The 26,311-nt window shown below is 43.5% G+C and overlaps 1 protein-coding gene and 1 pseudogene across 9 annotated transcripts in view; both read left to right on the plus strand.

The window, feature by feature from the left end:
* svila (supervillin a) overlaps positions 1 to 26,311 on the plus strand; it is a 354,707-nt gene that overhangs the window by 277,496 nt on the left and 50,900 nt on the right. For all 9 annotated transcript variants that reach the window (XM_060825046.1, XM_060825048.1, XM_060825050.1 and 6 more), the window contains 6 exons: positions 7,385 to 7,532; positions 15,687 to 15,779; positions 16,018 to 16,104; positions 17,217 to 17,400; positions 18,929 to 19,101; positions 22,416 to 22,571. In XM_060825046.1, the coding sequence (XP_060681029.1) occupies positions 7,385 to 7,532; positions 15,687 to 15,779; positions 16,018 to 16,104; positions 17,217 to 17,400; positions 18,929 to 19,101; positions 22,416 to 22,571 (841 nt within the window). The remainder of the gene's footprint in view (positions 1 to 7,384; positions 7,533 to 15,686; positions 15,780 to 16,017; positions 16,105 to 17,216; positions 17,401 to 18,928; positions 19,102 to 22,415; positions 22,572 to 26,311) is intronic.
* LOC132816304 (5S ribosomal RNA) lies at positions 23,861 to 23,969 on the plus strand (annotated as a pseudogene).

A 26,311-nucleotide genomic window follows, 5' to 3' on the forward strand; every position in this document is an offset into this window, starting at 1 on the left:
TCCGGTGTGTGTTCTCTATTTCTGTGTTTTTAATGATTACAAAGGTGTCATCCACATACCTGACCCAGAGTTTGGGTTGAATTTGCGGTAAGACTGTTTGTTCTAACCTTTGCATTACCACTTCTGCTATGAGTCCAGAGATCGGTGAGCCCATGGGTGTTCCGTTGATTTGTTCGTATATCTGGTTGTTGAATGTGAAGTGCGTTGTGAGGCACAGGTCCAGTAGTTTGAGTATGCCATCTTTATTGATAGGTTCAACGTCCTGTTGTCTGTTCTGTATGTCCAGCAGGTTGACTATTGTTTCTTTGGCTGGGGTTTTGTTGATAGAGGTGAACAGTGCCTTTACATCGAATGGGACCATGGTTTCTTTCTTGTCTATGTGTATATTTCTGATGATGTCCAAGGATTCCTGTGTTGACTGTATAGAGTGTTTGGATCCACTGATCAGGTGTTTCAGTTTCTGCTGTAGTTCTTTATCCAGATTGTGGGATGTCTGGTTTGTGTACTTTAGGTAGTCCATAGAATCTGGGGGTGTTGTTGCTTTCAGGTTTCATTCTTTGTAGGTCAGACCTGGTTTATCTGTCCGTTTTTTGTAGATTCCTAAGTGTTGTTTATCCTATTGGTATCCTATACAATGTATTCGCCAAAAACGGATACCCGCGCAATTTCATCAACAGATGCCTAAGGGAAAGACAACGGAACGAAGACATGCCGCACTCCAAAGGACTAGCCACACTACCATACATCAGGAGCATTTCCGAACTGGCAGCCAGACTACTGCGACCACTAGGACTTATAACAACACACAAACCAACAGCCACTCTCAGACAACAACTCACCAGAACGAAGGACCCGATACCCAGCATGAGCAAAACTAATGTAGTGTACAAAATCCCATGCAAGGACTGCACAAAACACTACATAGGACAAACAGGAAGACAGCTAACCATCCGCATCCATGAACACCAACTAGCCACGAAACGACACGACCAGCTATCCTTAGTAGCCACACACGCAGATGACAAGCAACATGAATTCGACTTGGACAGCACTACTATTTATAGGGCAAGCCAAACAGCGAACAGCCGGGGAATTCCTAGAGTCATCCACAGATTCTATCAACAAACACATCGACCTGGACCCAATATACCGGCCACTGCAGCGGACAGCTGGAACTGACAACCGGAAGCGGCAGAGACAAACCACTATAAATGCCAGAGCAAACATCACAGAAGCGCTTCACAGGAGGCTCCCAAGCACTGAGGATGTCACCTAGACAGGGGACGAAACATTTGCAACACAAATTCCCAGCTCGGCGAACAGAACCACAACAACTAGCACCCGAGCTACAAATCTTCTCCCAAACTTTGAATTCCTCTATATATTTCCATGCAACTGCATTGACCTACCAATCATTTAGGTTAAAGTCCAATCCACAGCTTTATTTCTGTGATTCACCAGGACTCTAGTCTCAGCATGATTCAGGTGGAGCCAATCCCATCAGAACAGCTCCCTCATTTCCCAGTATTGGTGCCAATGTCCCATGAATTTGAACCCATTTCTCCCACGCCAGTTTTTAAGTCCTACATTTATCTCTTTAATCTTGTTGATCCTGTGCCAATTAGCTTGTGACTCATCTAGTGATCCAGAGATTTTTAACCTTTTGTTTCTTTGCCCCTAATTGCTCCCACAGAAGAATCTCTTTCCTCTTTCTGCCTGTATCTTTGTTACCTATGTACCATGGCAACTGGATCTTCCCCCCCCACCCCCCACTCCAAGATCCTCTGCAATCTAGATAAGAGATCCTAAACCTGGGCACCAGGCAACAACTCAGCCTTTGGGGATCTCAATCCTGGCCACTGAGAAGAGCAACTATTCCCCTGACTCTACTATCCCCGATTACAACTACATTTCTCTTTTCTCCCCTCTCCTGAATGCTCCCTGTGTCATGGTACTATGGTCAATTTATTCATCCTCCCTACATCCCTCACACTCATCCACACAGGGAGCAATAATCTCAACCTTTAAACAAGCTCAAGGGCTGAGGCTCCTTCAGCTCTACTTTCTGGATCCCTCTACCTGCCTCACTCATATCACACGTTCCTGGCCCTGACCACTGACCAAATTCAAGGTAGTTAATCTAAGGGGTGTGACTGCCTCCTGAAACACAGCATCAAGATAACTCTTCTCCCTCGTGTCGCAGTGTTCAAAGCTTAGACTCCAGCTCAGCACCCCTGAGCCAGAGTTCCACATGCAACCAACACTAACTACAGATGTGATCACTATGAACCACATTTGATTTGATTTGTTTTATTATTGTCAGATGAATCGAGATTCAGTGAAAAGTATTGTTTTGTGGGCTATACAGGCAAATCGTATCTTACATAAGTACATCAGAGCATCAGAGAATGCAGAATATAGTGTTATCGCTATAGAGAAGGAATAAGGAAAGGTTAACTCTAAAATAAGAGAGATCTGTTCATAAGTTTGATACTAGTAGGGAAGAAGCTGTTCTTGAATCTGTTGGTATGTGTTTTCAAACTTTTGTATCATCTGCCTGATGGAAGGATGTGAACCACCAACTTCCATATCATGCAGGTATAACACATCGCCTGGCCCAGCATCTCCATTTTAATTACCTACTTCTTCATTTAGTTTTTAAAATCCTACTGGGCTTTTATCTTGTATTCTGTAAATGTTTGACCTATTTACCTTTAATCTGAAAATAATCTAGAATAGATTGTCAAATTAGTAGCTATACCAACTAATGAACTTCAGGTTTTTCTATGATGTCACTTTTGTTTTGTGCTGAGCCCCTGATCCAAGGCTTCAATTTATCCTGTTAAATAACAGCCTCACAAACTACAATCTGAAACGTTAAACACAAAGCACCTCTTCCCCTTTCACCAGATTCCTATAGTGCCTCCAAAGGCCCTGGCTGAGTCCTACTCAGGCTGTGTCCTAATCTGGCTGTGGTCTCTCCTTCCTGACTGTGGGAAGCTTACTGATCTATTTACTGTTTAAAGGAAGAAAGAATGAAGAACTCAGTGGCATGAATTGCAAAAGTTAGCGCACAGATACAGCAAACCATTAGGAAGGCAAATGGAATTAGCTTAGACTTACAGTGTGGAAACAGGCTCTTCGGCCCAACAAGTCCACACCGACCCGCCGAAGCGCAACCCACCCATACCCCTACATTTACCCCTTACCTAACACTACGGGCAATTTAGCTTGGCCAATTCACCTGACCCGCACATCTTTGTGACTGTGGGAGGAAACCAGAGCACCCGGAGGAAACCCACGCAGACACGGGGAGAACGTGCAAACTCCACACAGTTAGTCGCCTGAGTCGGGAATTGAACCCGGGTCTACAGGTGCTGTGAGGCAGCAGTGCTAACCACTGTGCCACCGTGCCGCCCACTAGTTGGTGGGCGGCACGGTGGCACAGTGGTTAGCACTGTGCATGTCCTTAATTGCTCTTGAACGGAGTGGGATTCTAGACCCTTTGAGTTCGATTAAATGTGGACCATATTGCTGTGCATCTGGAGTCACCTGCAGGCCAAAGAAGTTAAGGGTGGCAGATTTCCTTCTGCCAAATGATTTCCTTCCCTAAAGGATATCACAGCATTTATTTATGGATTCATTGTCACCTTTATACAAAGACTTACTTTTATTACTTTAAATTTCACCAGCTGTTATCGTGGTAGTTGAACCCTTCTCCCCAGAATGTTAAACAACCAATATCAAAGAACTGTGTACTGAAAATCTGAAACAAAACAGAACCCTTCTGAAGAAAGGTCAGTGTACTCAAAATGGTAACTTTGCTTTATCTCCATGGATGCTGCCAGATCTACTTCGTTTTTCCAGCAATTTTTATTTTTGTCTCCAGAGCATTAGGCTGGCCCTGTGACAGGACCATAGCACTGCCTACAGTTTTGGGTTTCATTCTTGGAAAAAAAATACAATTGCATTAAAGCAGTTCAGAGAAAATTCGCTCAGCTCACTCCTGGCATGAATAACTTTAAACTGAGGAGGTGTTGGCCTAGTGGTATTATGGCTGGACTGTTGATCCAGAAAACCAGCTAATGTTCTGGGGACCCAGCTTCGAATGCCACCATGGAAGATGGTGGAATTTGAATTTTGTTTTTTTTTAAAAAAAATCTGAAATTAAAAATCTATTGCCAACCAAGACACCATTGTTGTTTATTGGAAAAGCCCGTTTGGCTCATTAACATCCTTCAGGGATGGAAATCTGCCATCCTAACCTGGTCTAGCCTACGTGTGACTCTAGACCCACAGTGATATGGTTGACTCTGAACTGACCTCTGAAATAGCCAAGCAAGCCACTCCGTTTTAGGGCAGCTGGGAATGGGCAATAAATGCTGGCTGGGCAGCAATGCCACTACCCACGAGTGAATTAAAAAAAGCTTATTGTCAAAGTGGGGAGAAATGGTCTTAGTTCCTGTTAAACCTATTTATAAGCCAACCCTCAGGCTGCTAAATTCAATGACTTGCTGAGTTTTCAAGATGCATTTGGCTTTTTGTATAATGTTAAATAGATATATGTAGTCATACAAATTGCAATAATTTCAGTCAATCACATTGCTATTATCACTACCCTGTAATTTACATGTGTGCTTTAACTTCAATTCCATCATTCAGGATATAAATAATAAGTTATTTATGAAGTTCTGGACAACCAGGCCAAACAGACAGCATATGCCAGAATACTGTTCTAGCAATGTGCAGATGTTTGCATAAACATGCCCTCACCTGGCCATTTAAGCATCTATATGTATTAATTAAAACGCTTTAGCGTAGAACCACATCTTCGATGGTATCTTGTTTTAACTATTTCTTAGGTTGCTTATGAGTTCTTGACTCTGAGAGTAGGCTGAACCATTTCTATGTGATAATGGAAATGGAAGGATCCTGAGAGTTTTTTTAAAACAGTAAATACAAAGCTACCAAAAGAACATAGTCCCTGTCAGTAAATGTTGAGGAATGGGAAAGTTGAGAAAGGGAAAGAGCGAAGGAAGATAAAAAAATTAAGCATTATTTGGGAAAAAAAGGTGAAAATGATATCACTTTCCATCTTTTCTGAATATATTGAATGATATAAGCTCCATGTTCAGTGTTTGGTGCAGAAATTTCCTGCAGTTCCCAAAAGGGGTATTATGCATGAGATATACTGACTAAAATATTTGCTGGATTGTCATCAAGACATTAATGTTTTAAAGAGGGCACTCAATTTATTAGTTCCTCATTACACTGCAGAATTTGTACATCATGAGAGGACAGCACAAACTTATAGCAACAAAATTGTAGGTGCACTGATTCAACTTCCTGATTGTGTACAAATGAGCTATTTATTTTAATTTGTACGCTGATAGTTGGGTTTCCATCACGACAAAATTTTAAATCATGGTAGACAACTAATCAGTGTGCAAGTGTTGTGATTTACATAAACTTTTGATTATTAGTGCACTAACGCTTGTTAACAACAGCTTTAGGAATATGTTGTGTCATGTAGATGAAGTAACCTATTCTCTGTCAGATTTATACCAATGTATTGATGCACAATGGGACTTCCATGTCATTCTCTGCTCACACAAGAGCTGGTCTCAAAATACATTTATCCTTGTTACTCTTGTCTGTTAATCAATATGTAAAATATGTATTCAAAACAAAACTTTTGAAAGTTTGGAGATATTGTGAAAAGTATGTAAATACTGACATAGCAACATAACTACTGTCAGCTGAACACAACCAATATAGAAAACAGCTGAAGTGGGCATGGGTAGCAAAGTTATTTGGAATTTTGCATTATGTCAACTAGAGCCGAAAATGTATTGCTGGAAAAGTACAGCAGGTCAGGCAGCATCCAAGGAGCAGGAGAATTGATGTTTCGGGCATGAGCCCTTCTTCAGGAATGAGGAAAGTGTGTCCAGCAGGCTAAGATAAAAGGTAGGGAGGAGGGACTTGTGTGATAGGCCGGAGTGAGAGTGGGGGCGGAGAGTTTAGGAAGAAGATTGCAGGTTAGGAAGGCGGTGCTGAGTTTGAGGGATTTGACTGAGACAAGGTGGGGAGAGGGGAAATGAGGAAACTGGAGAAATTTGAGTTCATCCCTTGTGGTTGGAGGGTTCCTAGGCGGAAGATGAGGTGCTCTTCCTCCAGCCTTCGTGTTGCTATGGTCTGGCAATGGAGGAGCCCAAAGACCTGCATGTCCTTGGTGGAGTGGGAGGGGGAGTTGAAGTGTTGAGCCATGGGGTGGTTGGGTTGGTTGGTCCAGGTGTCCAATAAGGTGTTCTCTGGAACCTTCCGCAAGTAGGCGGCCTGTCTCCCCAATATAGAGGAGGGCACATCGGGTGCATCAGATGCAGTAAATGATGTGTGTGGAGGCGCAGGTGAATTTGTGGCGGATATGGAAGGATCCCTTGGGGCCTTGGAGGGAAATAAGGTGGGAGGTGTGGGCGCACTTTTTGCATTTCTTGCGGTTGCAGGGGAAGGTGCCGGGAGGGGAGGTTGGGTTGGTGGGGGGTGTGAACCTGACGAGGGAGTCACAGAGGGAGTGGTCTTTTCAGAACGCTGATAGGGGAGGGGAGGGAAATATATCCATGGTGGTAGGGTCCGTATGGAGGTGGCGAACATGACGGATGATACGATGTATATGGAGGTTGGTGGGGTGGTAGGTGAGGACCAGTGGGGTTCTTTCCTGGTGGCGGCTGGAGGGGCGGGGCTCAAGGGCAGAGGAGGAGATGCAGTGGAGGGATGAACTCAGATTTCTCCAGTTTCCTCATTTCCCACCCCCCCTTGTCTCAGTCAAATCCCTTGAACTCAGCACCGCCTTCCTAACCTGCAATCTTGGTCCTGACCTCTCCGCCCCCATCCCCACTCCGGCCTATCACCCTCACCTTAACCTCCTTCCACCTATCGCATTTCCAACGCCTCTCCCCCAAGTCCCTCCTCCCTACCTTTTATCTTAGCCTGCTGGACACACTTTTCTCATTCCTGAAGAAGGGCTTATGCCCGACTCGTTGATTCTCCTGCTCCTTGGATGCTGCCTGACCTGCTACGCTTTTCCAGCAACGCATTTTCAGCTCTGTTCTCCAGCATCTGCAGTCCTCACTTTCTCCTCGAAGATTATGTCAGCCACACCAATCTCTTGATAAAGTTGGCAATAAATTACAGATTAATAGTGTTGTACAACATTCACTTCAAACTTCATCTCTTTATTTGCTGCACTTTGTTTGGGTTAAAATCCAAAATTGTGTATAAATTGTATAATAACTTTCATCTTCAATTTGACAAATCTGTCAAGCATTAGAAGCACAAAACATTGCAACCCTTTTGACCCTTAAAATATCTGTTGTGATTAAACCAGAGGCTAACAGATGATGTTGAAGCACAAATGACAATAGAAGAAAGGAAGCAGCTGATAAGTGCACGGGAAGAGGCCTGGAAGACTCGGGGCAGAGGAGCATGCAATGATTCCAATCAATTTACTGTAGCTGGAAGGATGGTGAAGAAAGGTCAGTTGCTTCCTGACACTGAACAAAGAAAGTGCTAGCATTTATGTAGCACTTTTCATAACCTCCAGTATAAAGCAAGGTACTTCACAATCAATGAAGCATTGCTGTGCTGTAACCACTTTTTTTTAACGTCAGAAATCCAGCTGCCAATTTTCAGAAAATTGCAAGCTGTATTTACAGTTGCTACAGTTTTTATTTCAAGCAAGACTGATACAGAAATTTGTCCAACAAATTCATCTAGAAGAACTCCGAAGTCTGCTATTATTTCATCAAATTGTTTATTAGATTATTGCACAATTTTTTGTTGCCCCCACATTGTATTTTTCTAATGTTCTGGTTGTTGGTCAATCTGAGAAAAGAGCAAAATCCTGTTAGTCCCAAATTTGTCTTGACAGGTTTTTCATACATCCTGTTTTTGTAACCTGGTTGTTTAATTTGAAGCCCACTCCTTTTCTTCCTGTGCACAGTATTTTACATCTACCTGATTTAAGTATCATCTGTACTTGCCTACAATATAAAGTGACTTACACTTCAGAGTTCTTTGGAGAAGCTGTGAAATGTATCCCATTAGTTCAAGTTTCTTTCTGTCTTTTCCTCCTGGAATTATTCTGTTCATTTTATGATTTCCTTTACCTTAACTCATTTTATAATTTGTGGTAGGCCTCCTAGTTAGATCCTGTAGATTTGACAATTCTGCATTCATTCTCTCTTAATGTCAATCAATATGACATGCTTTGAACAAACCTAAAAGTAAGTTTCCTCCTGTAACAAAACTCTCCAGCAAGTACCACTGGTTCCTCCTTTTATCCATTTCTGAATTTGTTCTTTCTCTAGTCTCTCCCATTCTGACCACCTGCACCTCTCACTTTCTGTCCCAATCTCACTGACAGAGCCATTATCTGTTTTGACTACTATCTCCACTTCAATGTTTTTGTCTTCCAACTCCTAACTTCAAGCTAATTTCCCTGAAAAGGGAAATGTACTATAAACAATTACAGATTGCCCCAGGTTGACAAAAGAGATAGAAATTAAGGTAAAGAAGAAGAAGTGTGCTTATGATAGATGGCAGGTCAAAAGTACCAAGAGGAATATGAAAAGTTCAGAAGGGAGGTGCAATAGAAATTAGAGAACCAAAAGTGGATTATAAGAAAAGACATCAACCAACATAAATGGGAAATCAAAGTTTTCTATAAACCTGTAAATGGCAAAAGAGTGGTAAAAAGCAGAATAGGGCTGTTTGAAAAGGGGATTGGCAAATGGAAGAAAAGTTCAAAAGAATACTTTGCATCTGTCTTTAACAAGGAAGCAGGAGCTGCCCAGGCCATGGTGACAGAGACATGGTCACTAGAACAATTCAAACCTGATAAGAAGTGGTGGATAGACTGTTGGTGCTTAAGTTGACAATACACCAAGATCAGATGAGATGCATCCAAGCATTTTGAAGGAAGTGAGTGGAAGGGGAACTGATCGTTCAGTCTTTCTATGCTAAGCCGAGGTCCATAAGACTGTAGAATTGCAAACATCATGCCCTTGATCAGAATTGATTGTAAGGATGAGCCCAGTAATTGCAAACCAGTTGATTTAAGTTCACTGATGGGGAAACTTTTAGAAACCGTAATTCAAGGCAGAATTAATAAGCATATGGATTGCCTAACATATATTTCAAAATATAAAATCATGTTCAACTAATTTGCTGGAGTATTTTATACAGAAATATAAAGGATCGGTGAGAATAATGCTGTTAATTGGTGTTCATGGACTTCCAAAGGCTTTTGGTACAATGCCACAGAACTGACTTGAGGGAAGTTATAGGATCATGGAACAGAAGAAATATTAGCAACGTGGATACAAAATTGGCTGAGGAATAGGAAACAGAAACTAGTAGTCAATGGATAATTCTCCGGTGGCATTACCCAGGGTTGGGTTTTGGGACACATGCTTTGCCTCATTTCATATTAATGGTCTAGGTTTCTATGTGCAGGAGTCAATATCAAAGTTTGCAGGTGATACAAAACTTGGAAACATTGTAAACTGAGGAGGGTAGTGTAAAATTCCAAAAGGGGACAGACAAGTTGATGAAATGAGTGAATAGATAGCAAGGGAAGCTCAATGCAAAGAGGTGTGAGGTGATGTATTGTGGTAGACAGGACATATTTACTGGAATGGTTACAGGGATGAGAAAAGTCAGTTATGAGGTTCTGAGGAAACTTCTGGCATAAGCCCTTCTTCAGGAATGAGGCTGGTGTGCCAAGCGGGCTGAGATAAAAGGTGGTGGGGGGGGGAACTTTGGGGGACGGGTGCTGGGAATACGATAGGTGGAAGGAGGTGAATGTGAGGGTGATAGGCCAGAGAGGGTGTGGGGGCGGAGAGGTCGGGAAGAAGATTGCAGGTCAAGAGGGCGGTGCTCAATCCAGGGGTTGGGACTGAGATCAGGTGGGGGGAGGGGAAATGAGGAAGCTGGAGCCATCTACATTCATCCCGTGTGGTTGGAGGTTTCCTAGGCGGAAGACGAGACGCTCTTCCTCTAGATATCATGTGGCCAGGGTCTGACGATGGAGGAGGCCAAGGACCAGCATGTCCTTGGCAGAGTGGGAGGGGGAGTTAAAGTGTTTAGCCATGGGGCGGTTTGGTTGGTTGGTGCAGGTGTCCCAGAGGTGTTCCCTCAAAAGTTCCGCAAGTAGGCGGCATGTCTCCCCAATGTAGAGGAGACCACTTTGGGTGCAGCGGATACAGTAAATGATGTGTGTGGAGGTGCAGGTGAATTTGCAACGGATATGGAAGGATCCCTTGGGGCCTTGGAGGGAAGTAAGGGGGGAGGTGTGGGTGCAAGTTTTGCATTTCTTGCGGTTGCAGGGGAAGGTGCCCGGAGTGGAGGTTGGGGTGGTGGGGGGTGTGGACCTAACAAGGGGTCTCTCCGGAACGCTGATAGGGGTGGTGATGGAAATATATCCCTGGTGGTGGGGTCTGTTTGGAGGTGGCGGAAATGACAGAGGATGATACCAATGTATCCAAAGGTTGGTGGGGTGGAAGGTGAGGACCAGTGAGGTTCTGTCCTGATGGCAGTTGGAGAGACGCAGTTCAAGGACAGAGATGCGGGAAGTGGAGGAGATGCGGTGGAGAGCATCTTCGATCACGGAGGGTAAATTGCGGTCTTTGAAGAAGGGAAGCCATTTGGGCAGTTCGGTAATGGAATTGGTCCTCCTGGGAGCAGATGCGGCAGAGGCGAAGGAATTGGGAATATGGGATGGCGGTTTTACAGGGGGCAGGGTGGGAGGTGGTGTAATCTAGGTAGCTGTGGGAGTCGGTCGGTTTGGAGTAAATGTCTGTGTTGAGTCGGTCACCCGAGGTAGAAATAGAGAGGTCTAGGAAGGGGAGGGAGGAGTCTTGAGACAGTCCAGGTAAATTTGAGGTCGAGGTGGAAGGTGTTAGTAAAGTGGATGAACTGTTCAACCTCCTAGTGGGAGCACAGGGTAGCGCCGATACAATCATCGATGTAGCGGAGGAAAAGGTGGAGGGTGGTGCCAGTGTAGCTGCGGAAGATGGACTGTTCCACATATCCTACGAAGAGGCAGGCATAGCTGGGGCCCATGCAGGTGCCCATGGCTACTCCTTTGGTTTGGAGGAAGTGGGAGGATTGGAAGGAGAAGTTGTTAAGAGCGAGGATCAGTTCAGTGAGTCAAAGGAGGGTGTGAGTGGAAGGGTACTGGTTGGGTCGGCGGGAGAGGAAGAAGCGCAGGGCTTGGAGGCCTTCGTGATGGCGGATGGACGTGTGTAGGGACTGGATGTCCATCGTGAAGATAAGGCGTTGGGGGCCATGGAGGAGGTGGAGGGCGTGGGTAGTGTTCCAAACATAGGTGGGGAGTTCATGGATTAAGGGGGACAGGACAGTGTCAAGTTATGCAGAGATGAGCTCGGTGGGGCAGGAGCAGGCTGAGACAATGGGTCGGCCGGGGCAGTCGGGTTTGCAGCTTTTGGGCAGGAGGTAGAAATGGGCGGTGCGGGGTTGTGGGACTATGAGGTTGGAGGTGGTGGATGGGAGATCCCCTGAGGTGATGAGGTTATGGATGATTTGGTGGTGGGAGGTGGGGTCATGGTCAAGGGGGCAGTAGGCGGAGGTGTCCATGAGTTGGCATCTAGCATCAGCGGTGTAAAGATTGGTGCGCCAAGCTACCACTGCGGCTCCCTTGTCTGCCAGTTTGATGGTGAGCCCCCTTCGCTGGTACAGCACAATCTCCCCAGCACAAACCATGTTGCCTATCACTGATAAGCCTATTCTCTTCCAAATATAAAAAGATCCCATCCCTCAGGACCTTCTCCAGCAACTTTCCCACCACTGATGCCAGGCTCACTGTCTGTAGTTACCTGGAATATCCCTACTACCCTTGAACAGGGGGACAACATTAGCAACTCTCCAGTCTTCCGGCACTTCATCTGTATTTAAGGATGCTACAAAGATATCTATCAGTGCCTCTCTCGCCTCCCTCAACAACCTGGGATAGACCCATCCGGTCCTGGGGATTTGTCCACCTTAATATCCTTTTAGCCTATCCAACACTTCCTCCCTTCTTATGTCGACGTGATGTAGAGTAAACAAACTTTGACCACTCATCTGAACATTCATCATTTCCCTTTCCTCAGTGAACACTGATGTAAAGTAATCACCCATTTTCTCAGGTTTGACACACAACCTTCGTTCCTTACACTTTAGTGGACCAACCCTTTCTCTAGTTACCCACTTGTTTCTTATATATGAATAAAAGGCTGTGGGAATCTCCTTAATTCTGATCACTAAAGTTATTTCATGACCCTTTTAGCCCGTTTGATTCCTCGTTTGGTTCTATTCTCCTGATAATCCTCCAAAGTCTGTTGTGTTCATAACTGCCTGGACTGTTTGTACACTTCCCTTTTTCTTTTGGCTCATTGCACAATTTCTCCCGTCATCCACGATTCACGAATCCTGCCTTTCCTATCCCTTGTTTTCAAAGTGCAGGATAGGCATGCCCCTATCTTCAACCTATCTTTGAATGCCTCCCACATATCAAATGTGGAGTCCCGTTCAAATAGCTGCCCCCAATCCACATTTCCCAACTCCTGCCAAATTTTGATATAATTGGCCTTGGCCCAGTTTAGTATTCTTCCCTTCGGATCACTCTCATCTTTGTCTATGAGTATTCTAAAACTTAGAATTGTAGTCACTGTTCCCAAAGAAACCCCACTGCAACTTCTGCCACCTTGCCTGGCTCATTCCCCAAGACCAGGTCCAATATAGCCCCTTCCCTAGTCGGACTATTGACATACTGCTCTTGAAAACTTTCCTGGATGCTCCTTACAAATTCTGCCTCATCCAAACCTCTAACACTAAGTATATCCCAGTCAATGTTAGGAAAATTGAAATCTCCTATTGCCACCACCCTGTTGCCTCGATATCTTTCCATAATCTGTTTACCTATTTGTTCTTCTACCTCACGCTCACTATTGGGAGGCCTGTAATACAGCCCCAACATGTAACTGCACCCTTCTTATTTCACAGCTCTGCCCTTAATGCCTCACTGTGCAAGCCCTCCATAGTGCCCTCCTTTAGCACAGCCGAGATATTATCCCTGATCAGCAATGCAACTCAACGCCCCCGTCCCCCCCGTCCCCCTTACTTTCCTCCCTGTCCTGTATGAAGCATCTATGTCCTGGTTAAAAATCACACAACACCAGGTTATAGTCCAACAGGTTTATTTGGAAGCACTAGCTTTCGGATAGCTGCTCCTTCATCACCTGATGAAGGAACAGTGCTCCAAAAGCTAGTGCTTCCAAATAAACCTGTTGGACTATAACCTGGTGTTGTGTGATTTTTAACTTTGTACACCCCAGTCCAACACCAGAGTCTCCAAATCATGTCTATATCCTGGAACATTTAGTAGTCAATCATGCCCTTCCTTCAGCCAAGTCTCTGTGATCACAATAACGTCATACTCCCAGGCACCAATCCACACCATAAGTTCGTCTGCCTTACCCACTATACTCCTTGCATTAAAGCATTTGCACTTCAGACCACCAGTTCTATTGTGCTCATCTGCTCTCTGCCTACTCTTCTCCTTTGAAATGCTGACTTCATGATCCTGCTCCTTACACTCTCTAATTTCTACCTCACTGTCTGCTAATCTTCTCTTCTGTTTTCCAACCCCCTTCCCAATAGCAGTAGCAAAAACTCCCCGAAGGACATTAGTTCCAATCTGGTTCAGGTGATGAACATCCAATTTGTAATTATCCCACCTTTCCCAGAACTGGTCCCAATATCCCACAAATCTGAACCCCTCCCTCCTATACCATCCTTCAAGCCATGTGTTCATTGTGCCTATTCTTTCATTCCTACCCTGGATAGCACGTGGCACTGGTAGCAATTCTGCAGTCACTACCTTTGAGGTCCTCCTCTTTAACTTTGTTTACATATTTTTAAATCATCTATGCCCAAGGGTGTATGGGAAAGACAGGAGAATGGCACTAAGGGATGATGCTCATTTGGAGAGCTGGTAAAGACATGATGGACCGAATTAACACTTCTGTGATTCTGTGACTTTTAAAAGCTTTGACAAAGCTCTTCCTTCAAGCACTTCACTTGCTGTCTTGCTGTTACCACTTCTTTCTGAATCCCAGTGAATGGTAATAATGGTGTGCCTATTCGCATTCATGTTGATTTTATAGGGATTAAAAATATGACATCATCTCTTAATTAATCTCTCCTCATCATGTCCCCGCCCAAAAACATCAATTCTTTCCCATTACCTTCTCACCTGGAGCTTTCATGAGTTAAGTCAGCTTTTTACAATAATTGATCACTATTCTAAAAGTATTTAACAGAAATATTGTTGATATGTTGCCCAGATTACAAAAGAGGCCCCTGTGCACTTGCTTCACAACATCCAGGACAGAACAATAGCCCAATTATTCTATTATAGAGAAAACTTTTCCTAAGGAGTAAGTGCCAAGTTGATTCAGGTGTTGGCTGCAGTAGAAATTGTGCCTAGTATGAGTCAGAGGTAAGGGTACAGAATGTTGTCTTGGTATTGTTTTCATTTGGAGAAATTTTTGTTTTCATTTGCCCAGTCACCTCAGGTAACAAAGCTAATTGCTGTTGATGCTGGAAATCAGAAACAGAAGTAGAGAATGCTGAGCAAGTCAGGAAACATCTGTGGAGAGCTAAATAGAGCTATCATTTCAGACCAGGGACTTTTAGAAAGATCTTTCTGATGACAGGTCATTGGGCTGAATTTTCCAGCAGGGTGACCAGTCTGAGAATTGGGGGAAGCTCATGTAGATATCTGCCGACATTTTCCTGACCCTGATGGACTTCCCAGGGGTGGCTGCAAGCCCTACAGAGGTGGGCAGCTAATTACGGTAAGACAAACCCTACTTCGGAGACCATTTTAAAACCATGGTGGCTGTTAGCTCAATGTCAGAGCGGCCATTTGAGAGGCTCCCAGCTCAATCTAGGCAGTCTCTTAGCAACAAACCATGTGACCATTGGAGCCAGAAAGTTTCTACCCCAATGATGGGATGTGTAGCCGCGCAAATGTGTCCTTCACTGTGATGGCCTTCCTGGCCTTGTTTATTTGATTATTTCAATGCAGGCAGTTATGCTGAGACACCCTCAAACTGGCTTGACAGATTTGGCAGTGCCACTGATTTGTGGGCTGCTGGACTTGCATTGATGCAGCCCTTATGACCAAGACTCCATCTTTGGGAGCTCAGACTTGACCAATTAGGAGGCCATTTTCCTCCACCATCACCTCCAAGCAATGAGTTTGCACTAGCAGGTGCACCACTGACATGGGAGGGCTATGGAGCACCTTGGCCATAGACTCGGTTTCCCCCTCCTCAGATGTAACCAGAACTATTGAGCATTTCCAGCATTCTGTTATTATTTCAGCTGAAGAAATATGGCTTTACTTCAGATCATTAAAATTAAATTGGTGCTAATTCAAAGAAAAAGTTTAGGTGCAGCTTTTTAAAGTCTTTCGACTAAGTCCAGCTGGACAACCCATAAATAATTGGGAAAAGTCTTGTGATGTAGATGGTTAAATTTGTATGATTGTTCTGTTCTTAACTGAGCACTGTCATATATTGTATCCTAATAAATGAATGTTTTCTTTCCTTGTTCTGTAGGGTTGGCATCACCCACATTCATGAGTCCAATATGTTCACCTCTTTCACACAAGATAAAGAATAGCACCCCCGTCATTTCCAAACCACAGGAAGGTAACAGAGCACGCATACTTTTAAAGAAGCAACACTTGACTGAAGTGATTTGTTTTTCCAATTTGCTTAATTGTATTCTATGTGAGATTACTTTGAAAATGATAGTTCCCACAACCTTCTCCCTTTCTCTAACTAAACGAAAAGCAGAAAACACTGTCCCTTTTTGATTTTGAGAATAAACAGAAACATCCTTTTTGATTTTGAGGACCCGTTTTATGTCCTACTTTTTCTTGTCTAGAAATTGAGGTCAGATCTGACTTGCCTTTGGAAACTGACAGGAAGCTTGACAAACTAGAATCATTCTTGGGCAAACTGCAGAACAGAGGTAAGTAATTGCTTGTCTTTCTTTTTATATAGTGCATTAACAAGTCATTGAACATAAACTGTTTTCCATTCTGCATCTGATTAGAAGCAATTCTGTAACATTTGGATGAGAAAATGATCTCCTGAGTTTTGCATAGCTTGTCACGTTGACAGGTGATGCAGTGCATATATAGTTAACAGCTATATTTTGTAGACTAAGTATTACTTTAGTCCCCTCTACCAGATCTAGAAAACATGTTGAGTAAACTTATGTTTTAAAAAAAACAGATATTTGTCATATTTATTTAAAGTATAGTGAAGCATATCAAAAATATTTTAATTAACTGAACAGACAAAAGCAGGTGCTTTGACACAGCTATTCTGCTTAAATCTGTCAGAAATACGAGCAAAATCGGACATTCAACACCTCGAGTCTGCTCTGCCATTCAATTGAATTATGGCTGATCCAACAGTCCTCATGTCCACTTTCCTATGATTTTCCTGCAACCCTTGATTCTCCTGCTGATTAAGGTATCTGTCTCTCTTAGCCTTCAATACACACAAGGACTCTGCCTCAACATTTGCCTGTGGCAAGGAATTCCAAAGACTCACAACCCCGTAAGAAGAAATTCTACTCATTGAATCTTAAATTGGCTCATACTTATTCTGACACATTGTCCTCTGGTCCCAGAGTCTCCCATGAGGAGAAACATACTTTCAGCATTTAGCCTGTCAAGCACTTTAAGATTTCTGTATGAGATGTCTCAATGAGATCACTTCACATTCTTCTAAATCCCAATGAGTAGAGTCTCAACTTGTTTAATCTTTGACCTTAAGACTATCCATCCATATCGAGGATGAACCTTTTCTGAACTGCCTCCGATGAATTTATTGATGAGTTCTCTTGTTCTTTGTGATTATGCAGGATGTGTTGTCTGAGTCTTCAGTGGGCGTTTCCACTTTCTTGTTGGATCTGACACTGTGAAGGTTTCCATGGTGATGGTCACCTTCAATTCAATGGATTTCTGACTATGCTCTTTCTATTTGCAATCTACTGTTTATAGGCACCCGGCATTTCTTATGTTCCATATTTGGCATTTTGCTGTTGCTTATATTGTATCTTATGACTTGCAGTACCAGGGCAACAAGATGCTGTGATAACTGTGACTGGACAATCTGTAAAGGAAGTAATGAGACCTGATGATGAAGAAACTTTTGCAAGATTCTACAGAGATACAAATACGTTTGTCATTCAGCCAGGAGCTGTGGAAATTGATGAGGAGGACCTGGATGCCATTTTTGATCCTGATGTACCAAAGTATGACAAATTAAAATCATGTCACTTCTGAATTTTTAATTCAATTGGCTTACTCAATCAACTTTAATTCTCTAAATTTTTCAGATTTACATTAATAAAATAAAATGGACAGTTGTGAAGTGTTCAATTTGGGGTCAGGGTGATGGCCAGGATCTGGACAAAGATAAAGAGCATAAGATGTAGTAGGCCATTCAGCTTATCAAGTCTGCTGCATCATTCAATGAGATCATGGCTGATTTAAAAAATTTGTCGTCCACTGCCTCGAATATACTTAACAACTCAGTCTCTGTAGCCCTTATTGGTAAAGAATTACTCAAACTGACATTGCTTTGACAGAAAAAATTCCTCCTCATCTCTGTCTTAAATGGACAACCCCTTACTCTGAGATTATGCCCTCTGATCCTAGGCCCTTCCACTAGGGGAAACAATCTTGCCGCATCCACCCTGTCAGACCCCTAAAAATCATATTTATATCAATAAGGTTATTTGGGCAAGATTTAGTGTACACATTACTCTGCTGTACTTTGTTTCAGTCTGTGCAATGTGGGCTTCCCAAAGGATTAAAACCCGAGCAGTGCAGAAATCCTGGTCCTGGGAGTTGCCAGCCAATTGATGACTGGTAGCTTTACAGTGAGACCCACCATGAAGGCAGTAGGTAGATATCCAGAGGGAGGTGAAGTTGACCAAGATGTGGATCATTGACTAGGCTAGGGGTGTCAGAAGTTAGGTCCGTCAGATGGGTACAGAATATTTATGAACAAGGAATGATCTCCATTAGGTCGCGGGCAAACCCAGCAGTATTACAGAGTGGCCTCTCTGAGTGGCAAGTGCCCTGATTGCTGTGGGTTGACATCCATCTGGGACAGCATGAGGCTAGTAAGACATTAAATTATCTCCAGGCAGGAAGGTGGACTCCAAGCCATTCACTTCCCACTCTCCCTGCCCTGAAAAAGGAGGGAAAGCAGCATATCCTCAACCTCACCTCCAAGTTCCTCCCAGGTGGGGATATTAAATTCTGCCTTTTGGACACTTGCCCTGTATCACTGAGGTGAAAGGACTGTTTGGCTAGTTGCAGTACAGGAACGGAATCTCCTGGTGTAGGCCTGAACGCTTAAAGGAGAAGGCATTGCTGATCAGAAACTCAAATTGCTGAACATCATTAGTAAGGCCAGCATTTATTACCTAGTAATTATGAAGGTGGAAAGAATGTAAGAACTAGGAGGAGACCCCTTGAGCCTGCTGTACTATTCTATATAATCATGACAGACCTCATCCCAGCCTCCATTCCGCTTTCCTGCTCACTTGCTTTCCATGAACCTTCAACCTGTTATTAATTCAAACTCTGTCTATCTCTTTCTTAATTTTACTCCTGCTGTCCACTGTACCCTGAGGTAGTGAATTCCACAGATTCACAACACATTCTCAGAAGTAATTTCTCCTCGAGGGGATGAAAACTATATGCAATACAAATGCGAGAGAGCATGAGAAATAAGATAATATGACAGAAATACTTTTGTTTCTCTTCTAGGTTGACCTCTGCAGTAGCAGAGCATAAACGGGCTATCAAACCTACACGCAAAGTACAGTCTTCACGTAATCCACTTAAGATGCTTGCTGCAAGAGGTGATATCCGACATGAATATACAGAACAGCGGTTGAACATTGCGTTCATGGAGTCAAAGAGAATGAGGGTGGAGAAAAGTGAGTTTTTAATGCGTATTATTCTGGAGTCTTTAATTACTATCTTTTTCTTTCCAACTTAATGTTAATTCCTCTGTGTTCATGCAATATTTTCCAAGTCAATTACGCAGGCAATATTATTTATAAGGGGTATCAAAGATTATTAATTCTATTCACTCGTGACAATAGTAGAATATGACTGAACATACAAATCACTATTAATCCAGGTCATGTGGAACAGGTCCACAAATCTGCTCAGAGATTTGCAATTTGATTGAATGCCCTTAATGAGTGTTAATGTTGGATCACACACTAGGTCTAGGTCACACTGGGTGAGATTAGACAGGATAAATGTTTATAGAAGGGACATTATTCTCTTTGTACTTAATATCAATGGGAGGCAATGGCATAGTGGCAGTGTCACTGAACTAGTAATCAGATGTCCAAGCTAATACTCTAGGGACATACGTTTGAATCCCATTATGGTAAGTGGTGAAAAAAAATCTGGAATTATTTGCTAGCCAATTGGAGACTATGTAACCATCATCGATTATCGCAAAAAAACCCAATCCGGTTCACTCATATCTTTGGGGAAGGATATCTGCTTTCCTTATCTGGTCTGGCCTACATGTGACTTCAGACCCACAGCAATGAGATGAACCTTCCTTACTCTCTGATTGACCTAGCAAAGAGAAAAGAAATCCAATGCTCAGCCAGCTGCCCATAATGGAGAACTTCCAATCAATACTTTTTATTTGCTTCTAGTTCGTGTGTTTGAATAGCTCTCTCTTTAAATGACCTCTTTCTATGCTCTAAATTAACCATGATTCTGTAAAAATGATCCATGCTGTTTTCCTCAGCTACTCCTTTTGGCAGCATGTTCCACATTCTTAACACTCTTTTGAAAACAAAGTTTCCCTTAAATTCCAATTTAAATCAAAGGAAGTTATTAATAAATCAATAACTTCCACTTTTGGACACCTGACAATTGAAAATATGATCTCAACATCTTGAATGCACATAACTTCAATGTCCATCTCCAAGAGTGGCTCACCAATACCAAGGTGGTCAAGTCCTCAACAACACAGCTGTATCTAGACTGGGTCTGCAGCAAGTGGTGAGGGAAGCAATAAGAATGAAAAACATACTTTAACTCCATCCTCATTCATCTGCCTATTGTAACTCTGTCCATACAGCATTGGTAAGAGTGAACACTGCACAGTCCTTGTAGAGACAAAGTCCTGACTTCACATTATGCATACACTCCATTGTGTTATGTGGTGCTATCACCTTGTGAAATGCAATAGAGTTTGAACAAATCTGATAACTCCAGATTGGGCATTCATGGGGCACTGAGATCCATCATCAGTAGTAGAATTGTACACCCAACACAATCTGTAACCTCATAGCTCATCCTAACCCTACCTCCACCATTACAATGAAGCCAGGAGCAACCCTGGCTCAGTGAAGAGTGTAGGAGGGTTTACCAAAATCAGCACCAGACATATGTAAAACTGAAATAAGTAAACACAAATTGCTGGATGATCTCAGCAGGTCTAGCAGCAACTGTGGAAAGTAAACAGAGTTAATGTTTTGAGTCCAGTGATACTTCAGACTACTTGTGTACCAAATGATGGACAGAGCTATGTGATTTCATAATGCGGATCATGCCTGAGGTCCCCCAACATCTAGTCATGAATAGTCTACCCTCAGTCAGCAGTAAAACGATAGAAGGTTTTATGATCAGTGCTGAAAGTGAGGAATGCAGATGCTGGAGATCAGAGCTGAAAATGTGTTGCTGGAAAAGCGCAGCAGGTCAGGCAGCATCGAAAGAGCAGGAGAATTGATGTTTCGGGCATGAGCCCTTCTTCAATTCTTGAAGAAGGGCTCATGCCCGAAACGTCGATTCTCCTGCTCTTTCGATGCTGCCTGACCTGCTGCGCTTTTCCAGCAACACATTTTCAGTTATGATCAGTGCTATCAAGCAGCACCTGCTCAGCAATAATCTGCTCACTGATGCCCAGTTTTGGTTCTGCCAGGGTCACTCAGCTCCTGACCACGTTACAGCTTTAGTTCAAATTGTGGTTGAAAGAATTGAATTCCAGAGGTGAGATGAGAATGACAGCCTTTGGCATCAAAGCTACATTTGACCAAGTATGGCATCAAGAAGCCCTAGCCCTCGTCAATGGGAATAGGGGGAAATGCTGTGCAAGTTGGATTCATACGTGGCACAAAGGAATATGGTTATGGATGTTGGAAATCAGTGATCTCTACTCGAGGGCATCTCTGCATGTGTTCCTCAGTCTAATGTTCTGCGCTGAATATCATCAGCTTTCATCATAAGTTCAAAAGAATAATGTTTAATTAAAGTAGTAGATCAATCAGGCAGCTCTGGGACACAAGTCCCAGTAATACGTCAGGATTAGAGTGGTGCTGGAAAAACACAGCAGGTCAGGCAGCATCCGAGGAGTAGGAAAATCGAAGTTTTGGGCAGGAGCCCTTCATCAGGAATGAGGGCTCATTCCTGATAAAGGACTCCTGCGAAAAAAGTTGATTTTCCTGCTTCTTTGATGCTGCCTGACCTGCTGTGCTCCTCCAGCACTTCTCTAATCTTGACTCTAATCTCCAGCATCTGCAGTCCTCACTTTCTCCCAGTAATATGTGTCTACTTAAAGAATTTATGGTGCCACGTTCTAATGACTGCCATCATCATGAATTTATAATTGATACATCTTAAAGTTCTGGAGAGTACAAGGGCCTATCAATATATTTTAGTTCAAATAGCCCTTTGTTAATACATAACTTCACCATGACTCTGATGCCTGGAACAAGTTACAAAAGACTCCCTTTGAAAGGACCATGCTACCTCCTTTTGTTCTCAATCTAGTTACAAGAACTCTCTTTAACCACCACATTATCAGGAATCAAACCTTGTCACTGTACTAAATCAATACAACTCACCTATCTTATAAGAAATTATATTAAATTATTGTAGAATTTAAATCCAAAAAAGCGGGTATGTATATGAGTGTTACATGCCATTAACGGAAAACAACAGTTTCTTTTTAAATCATTTCAAGTTACAAAGATAAACTACTCTAGAACATAGAATTGTATGGCTGACCCAAAGCCATTTTACTTCAAAGTGGTTCAGTAGTGACTTCAGTTTTTTAAAAAAAAATCGTCATTTGACTGTGAGGTCATTTTGGGTGCCCTGAGGACAGAAAAGGTGCTACATGAATGCAGGCCTTTCTTATAGTTTCTTGAGCAAAAATAAGGAAGGAGGAAAGTTAAGTCCTGCAGTGGTATTAATTCACTTTTTCATTTTCTGCCAGTGTCGAAAAATTCGAATCTATCGGAAATGGCATTGGCTGGTCTGGCTAGCAAAGAGGACTTCAGCAGTGTCAATCTCCGTAATGTGAATTTAACAGAACAAGTGTCGAACAACAGTGCTGTGCCGTACAAAAAGCTGATGTTGCTGCAAATTAAAGGTCAGTATTTCTTTAGTTTATGAAAGGCCTCCCGAAATCTCATCAATCTTTTACAAAAAAAATTCCTATGTGCCTGTGCAATTTCTGATGTTGTACAGGACAGCTTAAAACAGAATATGTTTTTTAAATAGTAATAAATTGGTGATGCACTGATCTCGACTAATTGATCATAACTGTCTGTTTCATGTCTATAAACATTGTCCAGATCAACAACTTTTTGATTTTGAGGAAGGGTGGTGAAACATAAAGAGAGCAGAGCTATTGCTGTTCAACTTCAATTTTGAGCAGTATTTCTTGTGCTTAGTTTTACCTCATTTTGGGGCAATGGAAGTTGTCTTTGTCATGTTTCATTCGATTGCACAAAATGTTCTTTATCAAATAGAATAGGAATTAAGAAAAGTTTCAAGTACAATTATGTGATAAGTTTAGCAAAATGTAAAATCAAAAATGGAATCTTGGCAAAGGCAACATGGGCAACCTAGAAGTTGAGTAAATCTTCCATTTGTTTTCTTGTCACACTGTCATAACCCCGGGAATTACAGGCCAGTTAGTCTTACTTCTGTGGTAGGCAAAGTAATGGAAAGGGTACTGAGGGATAGGATTTATGAGTATCTGGAAAGACACAGCTTGATTAGGGACAGCCAGCACGGATTTGTGAAGGGTAGGTCTTGCCTTACAAGTCTTATTGAATTCTTTGAGGAGGTGACCAAGCATGTGGATGAGGATAGAGCAGTGGATGTAGTGTACATGGATTTTAGTAAGGCATTTGATAAGGTTCCCCATGGTAGGCTTATGCGGAAAGTCAGGAGGCATGGGTTAGAGGGAAATTTGGCCAACTGGATAGAAAACTGGCTAACCGGTCGAAGTCAGAGAGTGGTGGTAGATGGTAAATATTCAGCCTGGAGCCCAGTTACAAGTGGAGTTCCGCAGGGATCAGTTCTGGGTCCTCTGCTGTTTGTAATTTTTATTAATGACTTGGATGAGGGAGTCGAAGGGTGGGTCAGTAAATTTGCAGATGATACGAAGATTGGTGGAGTTGTGGACAGTGAGGAGGGTTGTTGTCGGCTGCAAAGTGACTTAGATATGATGCAGAGCTGGGCTGAGGAGTGGCAGATGGAGTTCAACCCTGCCAAGTGTGAGGTTGTCCATTTTGGAAGAACAAATAAGAATGCGGAATACAGGGTTAACGGTAGGGTTCTTAGTAAGGTGGAGGAACAGAGGGATCTTGGGGTCTATGTACATAGATCTTTGAAAGTTGCCACTCAGGTGGATAGAGCTTGTAAGAAGGCCCCTACGGCCATACTAGTCTGAAAACGCCTGATCTCGGAAGCTAAGCAGACTCAGGCCTGGTTAGTACTTGGATGGGAGACCGCCTGGGAATACCAGGTGCAGTAGGCTTTTGGGCGGCACAGTGGTTAGCACTGCTGCCTCATAGCGCCGGAGACCCGGGTTCAATTCCCGACTCAGGCGACTGACTGTGTGGAGTTTGCACGTTCTCCCCGTGTCAGCGTGGGTTTCCTCCGGGTGCTGCGGTTTCCTCCCACAGTCCAAAGATGTGCGGGTTAGGTGAATTGACCATGCTAAATTGCCCATAGTGTTAGGTAAGGGGTAAATGTAGGGGTATGGGTGGGTTTCGCTTCGGCGGGTCGGTGTGGACTTGTTGGGCCGAAGGGCCTGTTTCCACACTGTAAATCTAATCTAATCTAATTAGCAGAGGGATTGAATTCAAGAGTCGTGAAGTGATGTTGCAGCTGTACAGGACTTTGGTTAGGCCACATTTGGAGTACTGTGTGCAGTTCTGGTCGCCTCACTTTAGGAAAGATGTGGAAGCTTTGGAGAGGGTGCAGAGAAGATTTACCAGGATGTTGCCTGGAATGGAGAATAGGTCGTACGAGGACAGGTTGAGAGTTCTCGGCCTTTTCTCGTTGGAACGGCGAAGGATGAGGGGTGACTTGATAGAGGTTTATAAGATGATCAGAGGAATAGATAGAGTAGACAGTCAGAAATTTTTTCCCCGGGTACAACAGAGTGTTACAAGGGGACATAAATTTAAGGTGAAGGGTGGAAGGTATAGGGGAGATGTCAGGGGTAGGTTCTTTACCCAGAGAGTGGTGGGGGCATGGAATGCGCTGCCCATGGGAGTGGTAGAGTCAGAATCATTGGCGACCTTTAAGCGGCAATTGGATAGGTACATGGATGGGTGCTTAATCTAGGATGGATGTTCGGCACAACATCGTGGGCTGAAGGGCCTGTTCTGTGCTGTATTGTCTATGTCTATGTCTATGTCTATGACTTCAATGAAGTAGTGTACTTGAAATCAAGCCCTGTGAGTCACCACAAAAGTTAAAGATTTTACCAAAGTATGCAAACTTCCCCAGTTTACTTGTTTGGTAGACTCAGACTAACAGAAAACAGACCAAATTTCTGTACTTCACAAGAACTACTGTCTATTATAAATAAATAGGCTTAACTACAGGTAAGCAAGTATGAACTGTTAACATAGAACTTAACTTGTATAGTTATAACTCACTTCGAAAACATTGCTGCATTATTACAGACAGACAAAAAAATAAGATTATGGATAGAAGAGGGTAAAAAAAGCTAGGAAAGCAATTCAATGGAAGTAACTCCACTCCTGACTCCCGAAAGCCTGTCCACTATCTACAAGGCACAAGTCAGGAGTGTGATGGAATACTCCCCACTTGCCTGGATGAGTGCAGCCCCAAGAGGCTTGACACCATCCAGGAAAAGCATTGATTGGCACCACATCCGTAAGCATCCATTCTCTCCACCACTAATGCTTAGTAGTAGCCGTGTGTTATATCTACAAGATGCACTGTAGAAATTCACCGAAGATCCTCAGACAGCACCTTCCAAACCCACAACCACTTCCACCTGGAAGGACAAGGGCAGCAGATACATAGTAACACCACCACCTTCAAATTCCCCTCCACTCGCCATCCTGACTTGGATCAAAATCCTGAAATTCCCTCCACAATGGCATTGTGGGTCAGGTGGACTGCAGCGGTTTAAGAAGGCAGCTCACCACCACCTTCAAAAGGGCAACTAGGGATGGGCAATGTTCTTCCTCTGCCTTCGAGTATATTTTTACAATCAGGACTCCTGCCCACCTTCCGAGGACCCCTTCACTCTCCTCTAACACACTCCATCCACCTGGACACCGTGCTGGCCTGTTACCTGCCCTTGACCCCTTCAATTCCACTGGAACACTAACAGCCTCAACCTGTCCACCCCCCTCCTCCACTTCAACCTTTCACTCTCACAGCGCTCAGCCCTCCACTCCCTCTGCTCCAATCCCAACCTTACCATCAAACCAGCAGATAAGTGGGGTGCAGCGGTAGTTTGACGCACTGACCTCTACATCACTGAAGACAGACGCCAACTCGAAGACACCTCCGCCTACTGCCCCCTTGACCATGACCCCACCCCCCCACACCAAACCATCACTTCCCAGACCATACACAACCTCGTCACCTCAGGAGATCTCCTATCCACAGCTTCCAACCTCATAGTCCGGGACCCCCGCACCGCCTGATTCTACCTCCTTCCCAAGGCCCACAAACCTGACCACCATTGTCTCAGCCTGCTCCTGCCCCACCGAACTCATCTCCATCTACCTCAATCCTGTCCTATCCCTCCTAGTCCCGGAACTCCCCACATACGTTCGAGACACTACCCATGCACTCCACCTCCTCCAAGACTTCCATTTCCCCGGCCCC

Source organism: Hemiscyllium ocellatum, chromosome 5 (genome assembly GCF_020745735.1).
Source record: "Hemiscyllium ocellatum isolate sHemOce1 chromosome 5, sHemOce1.pat.X.cur, whole genome shotgun sequence".
Lineage (NCBI taxonomy): Eukaryota > Metazoa > Chordata > Chondrichthyes > Orectolobiformes > Hemiscylliidae > Hemiscyllium > Hemiscyllium ocellatum.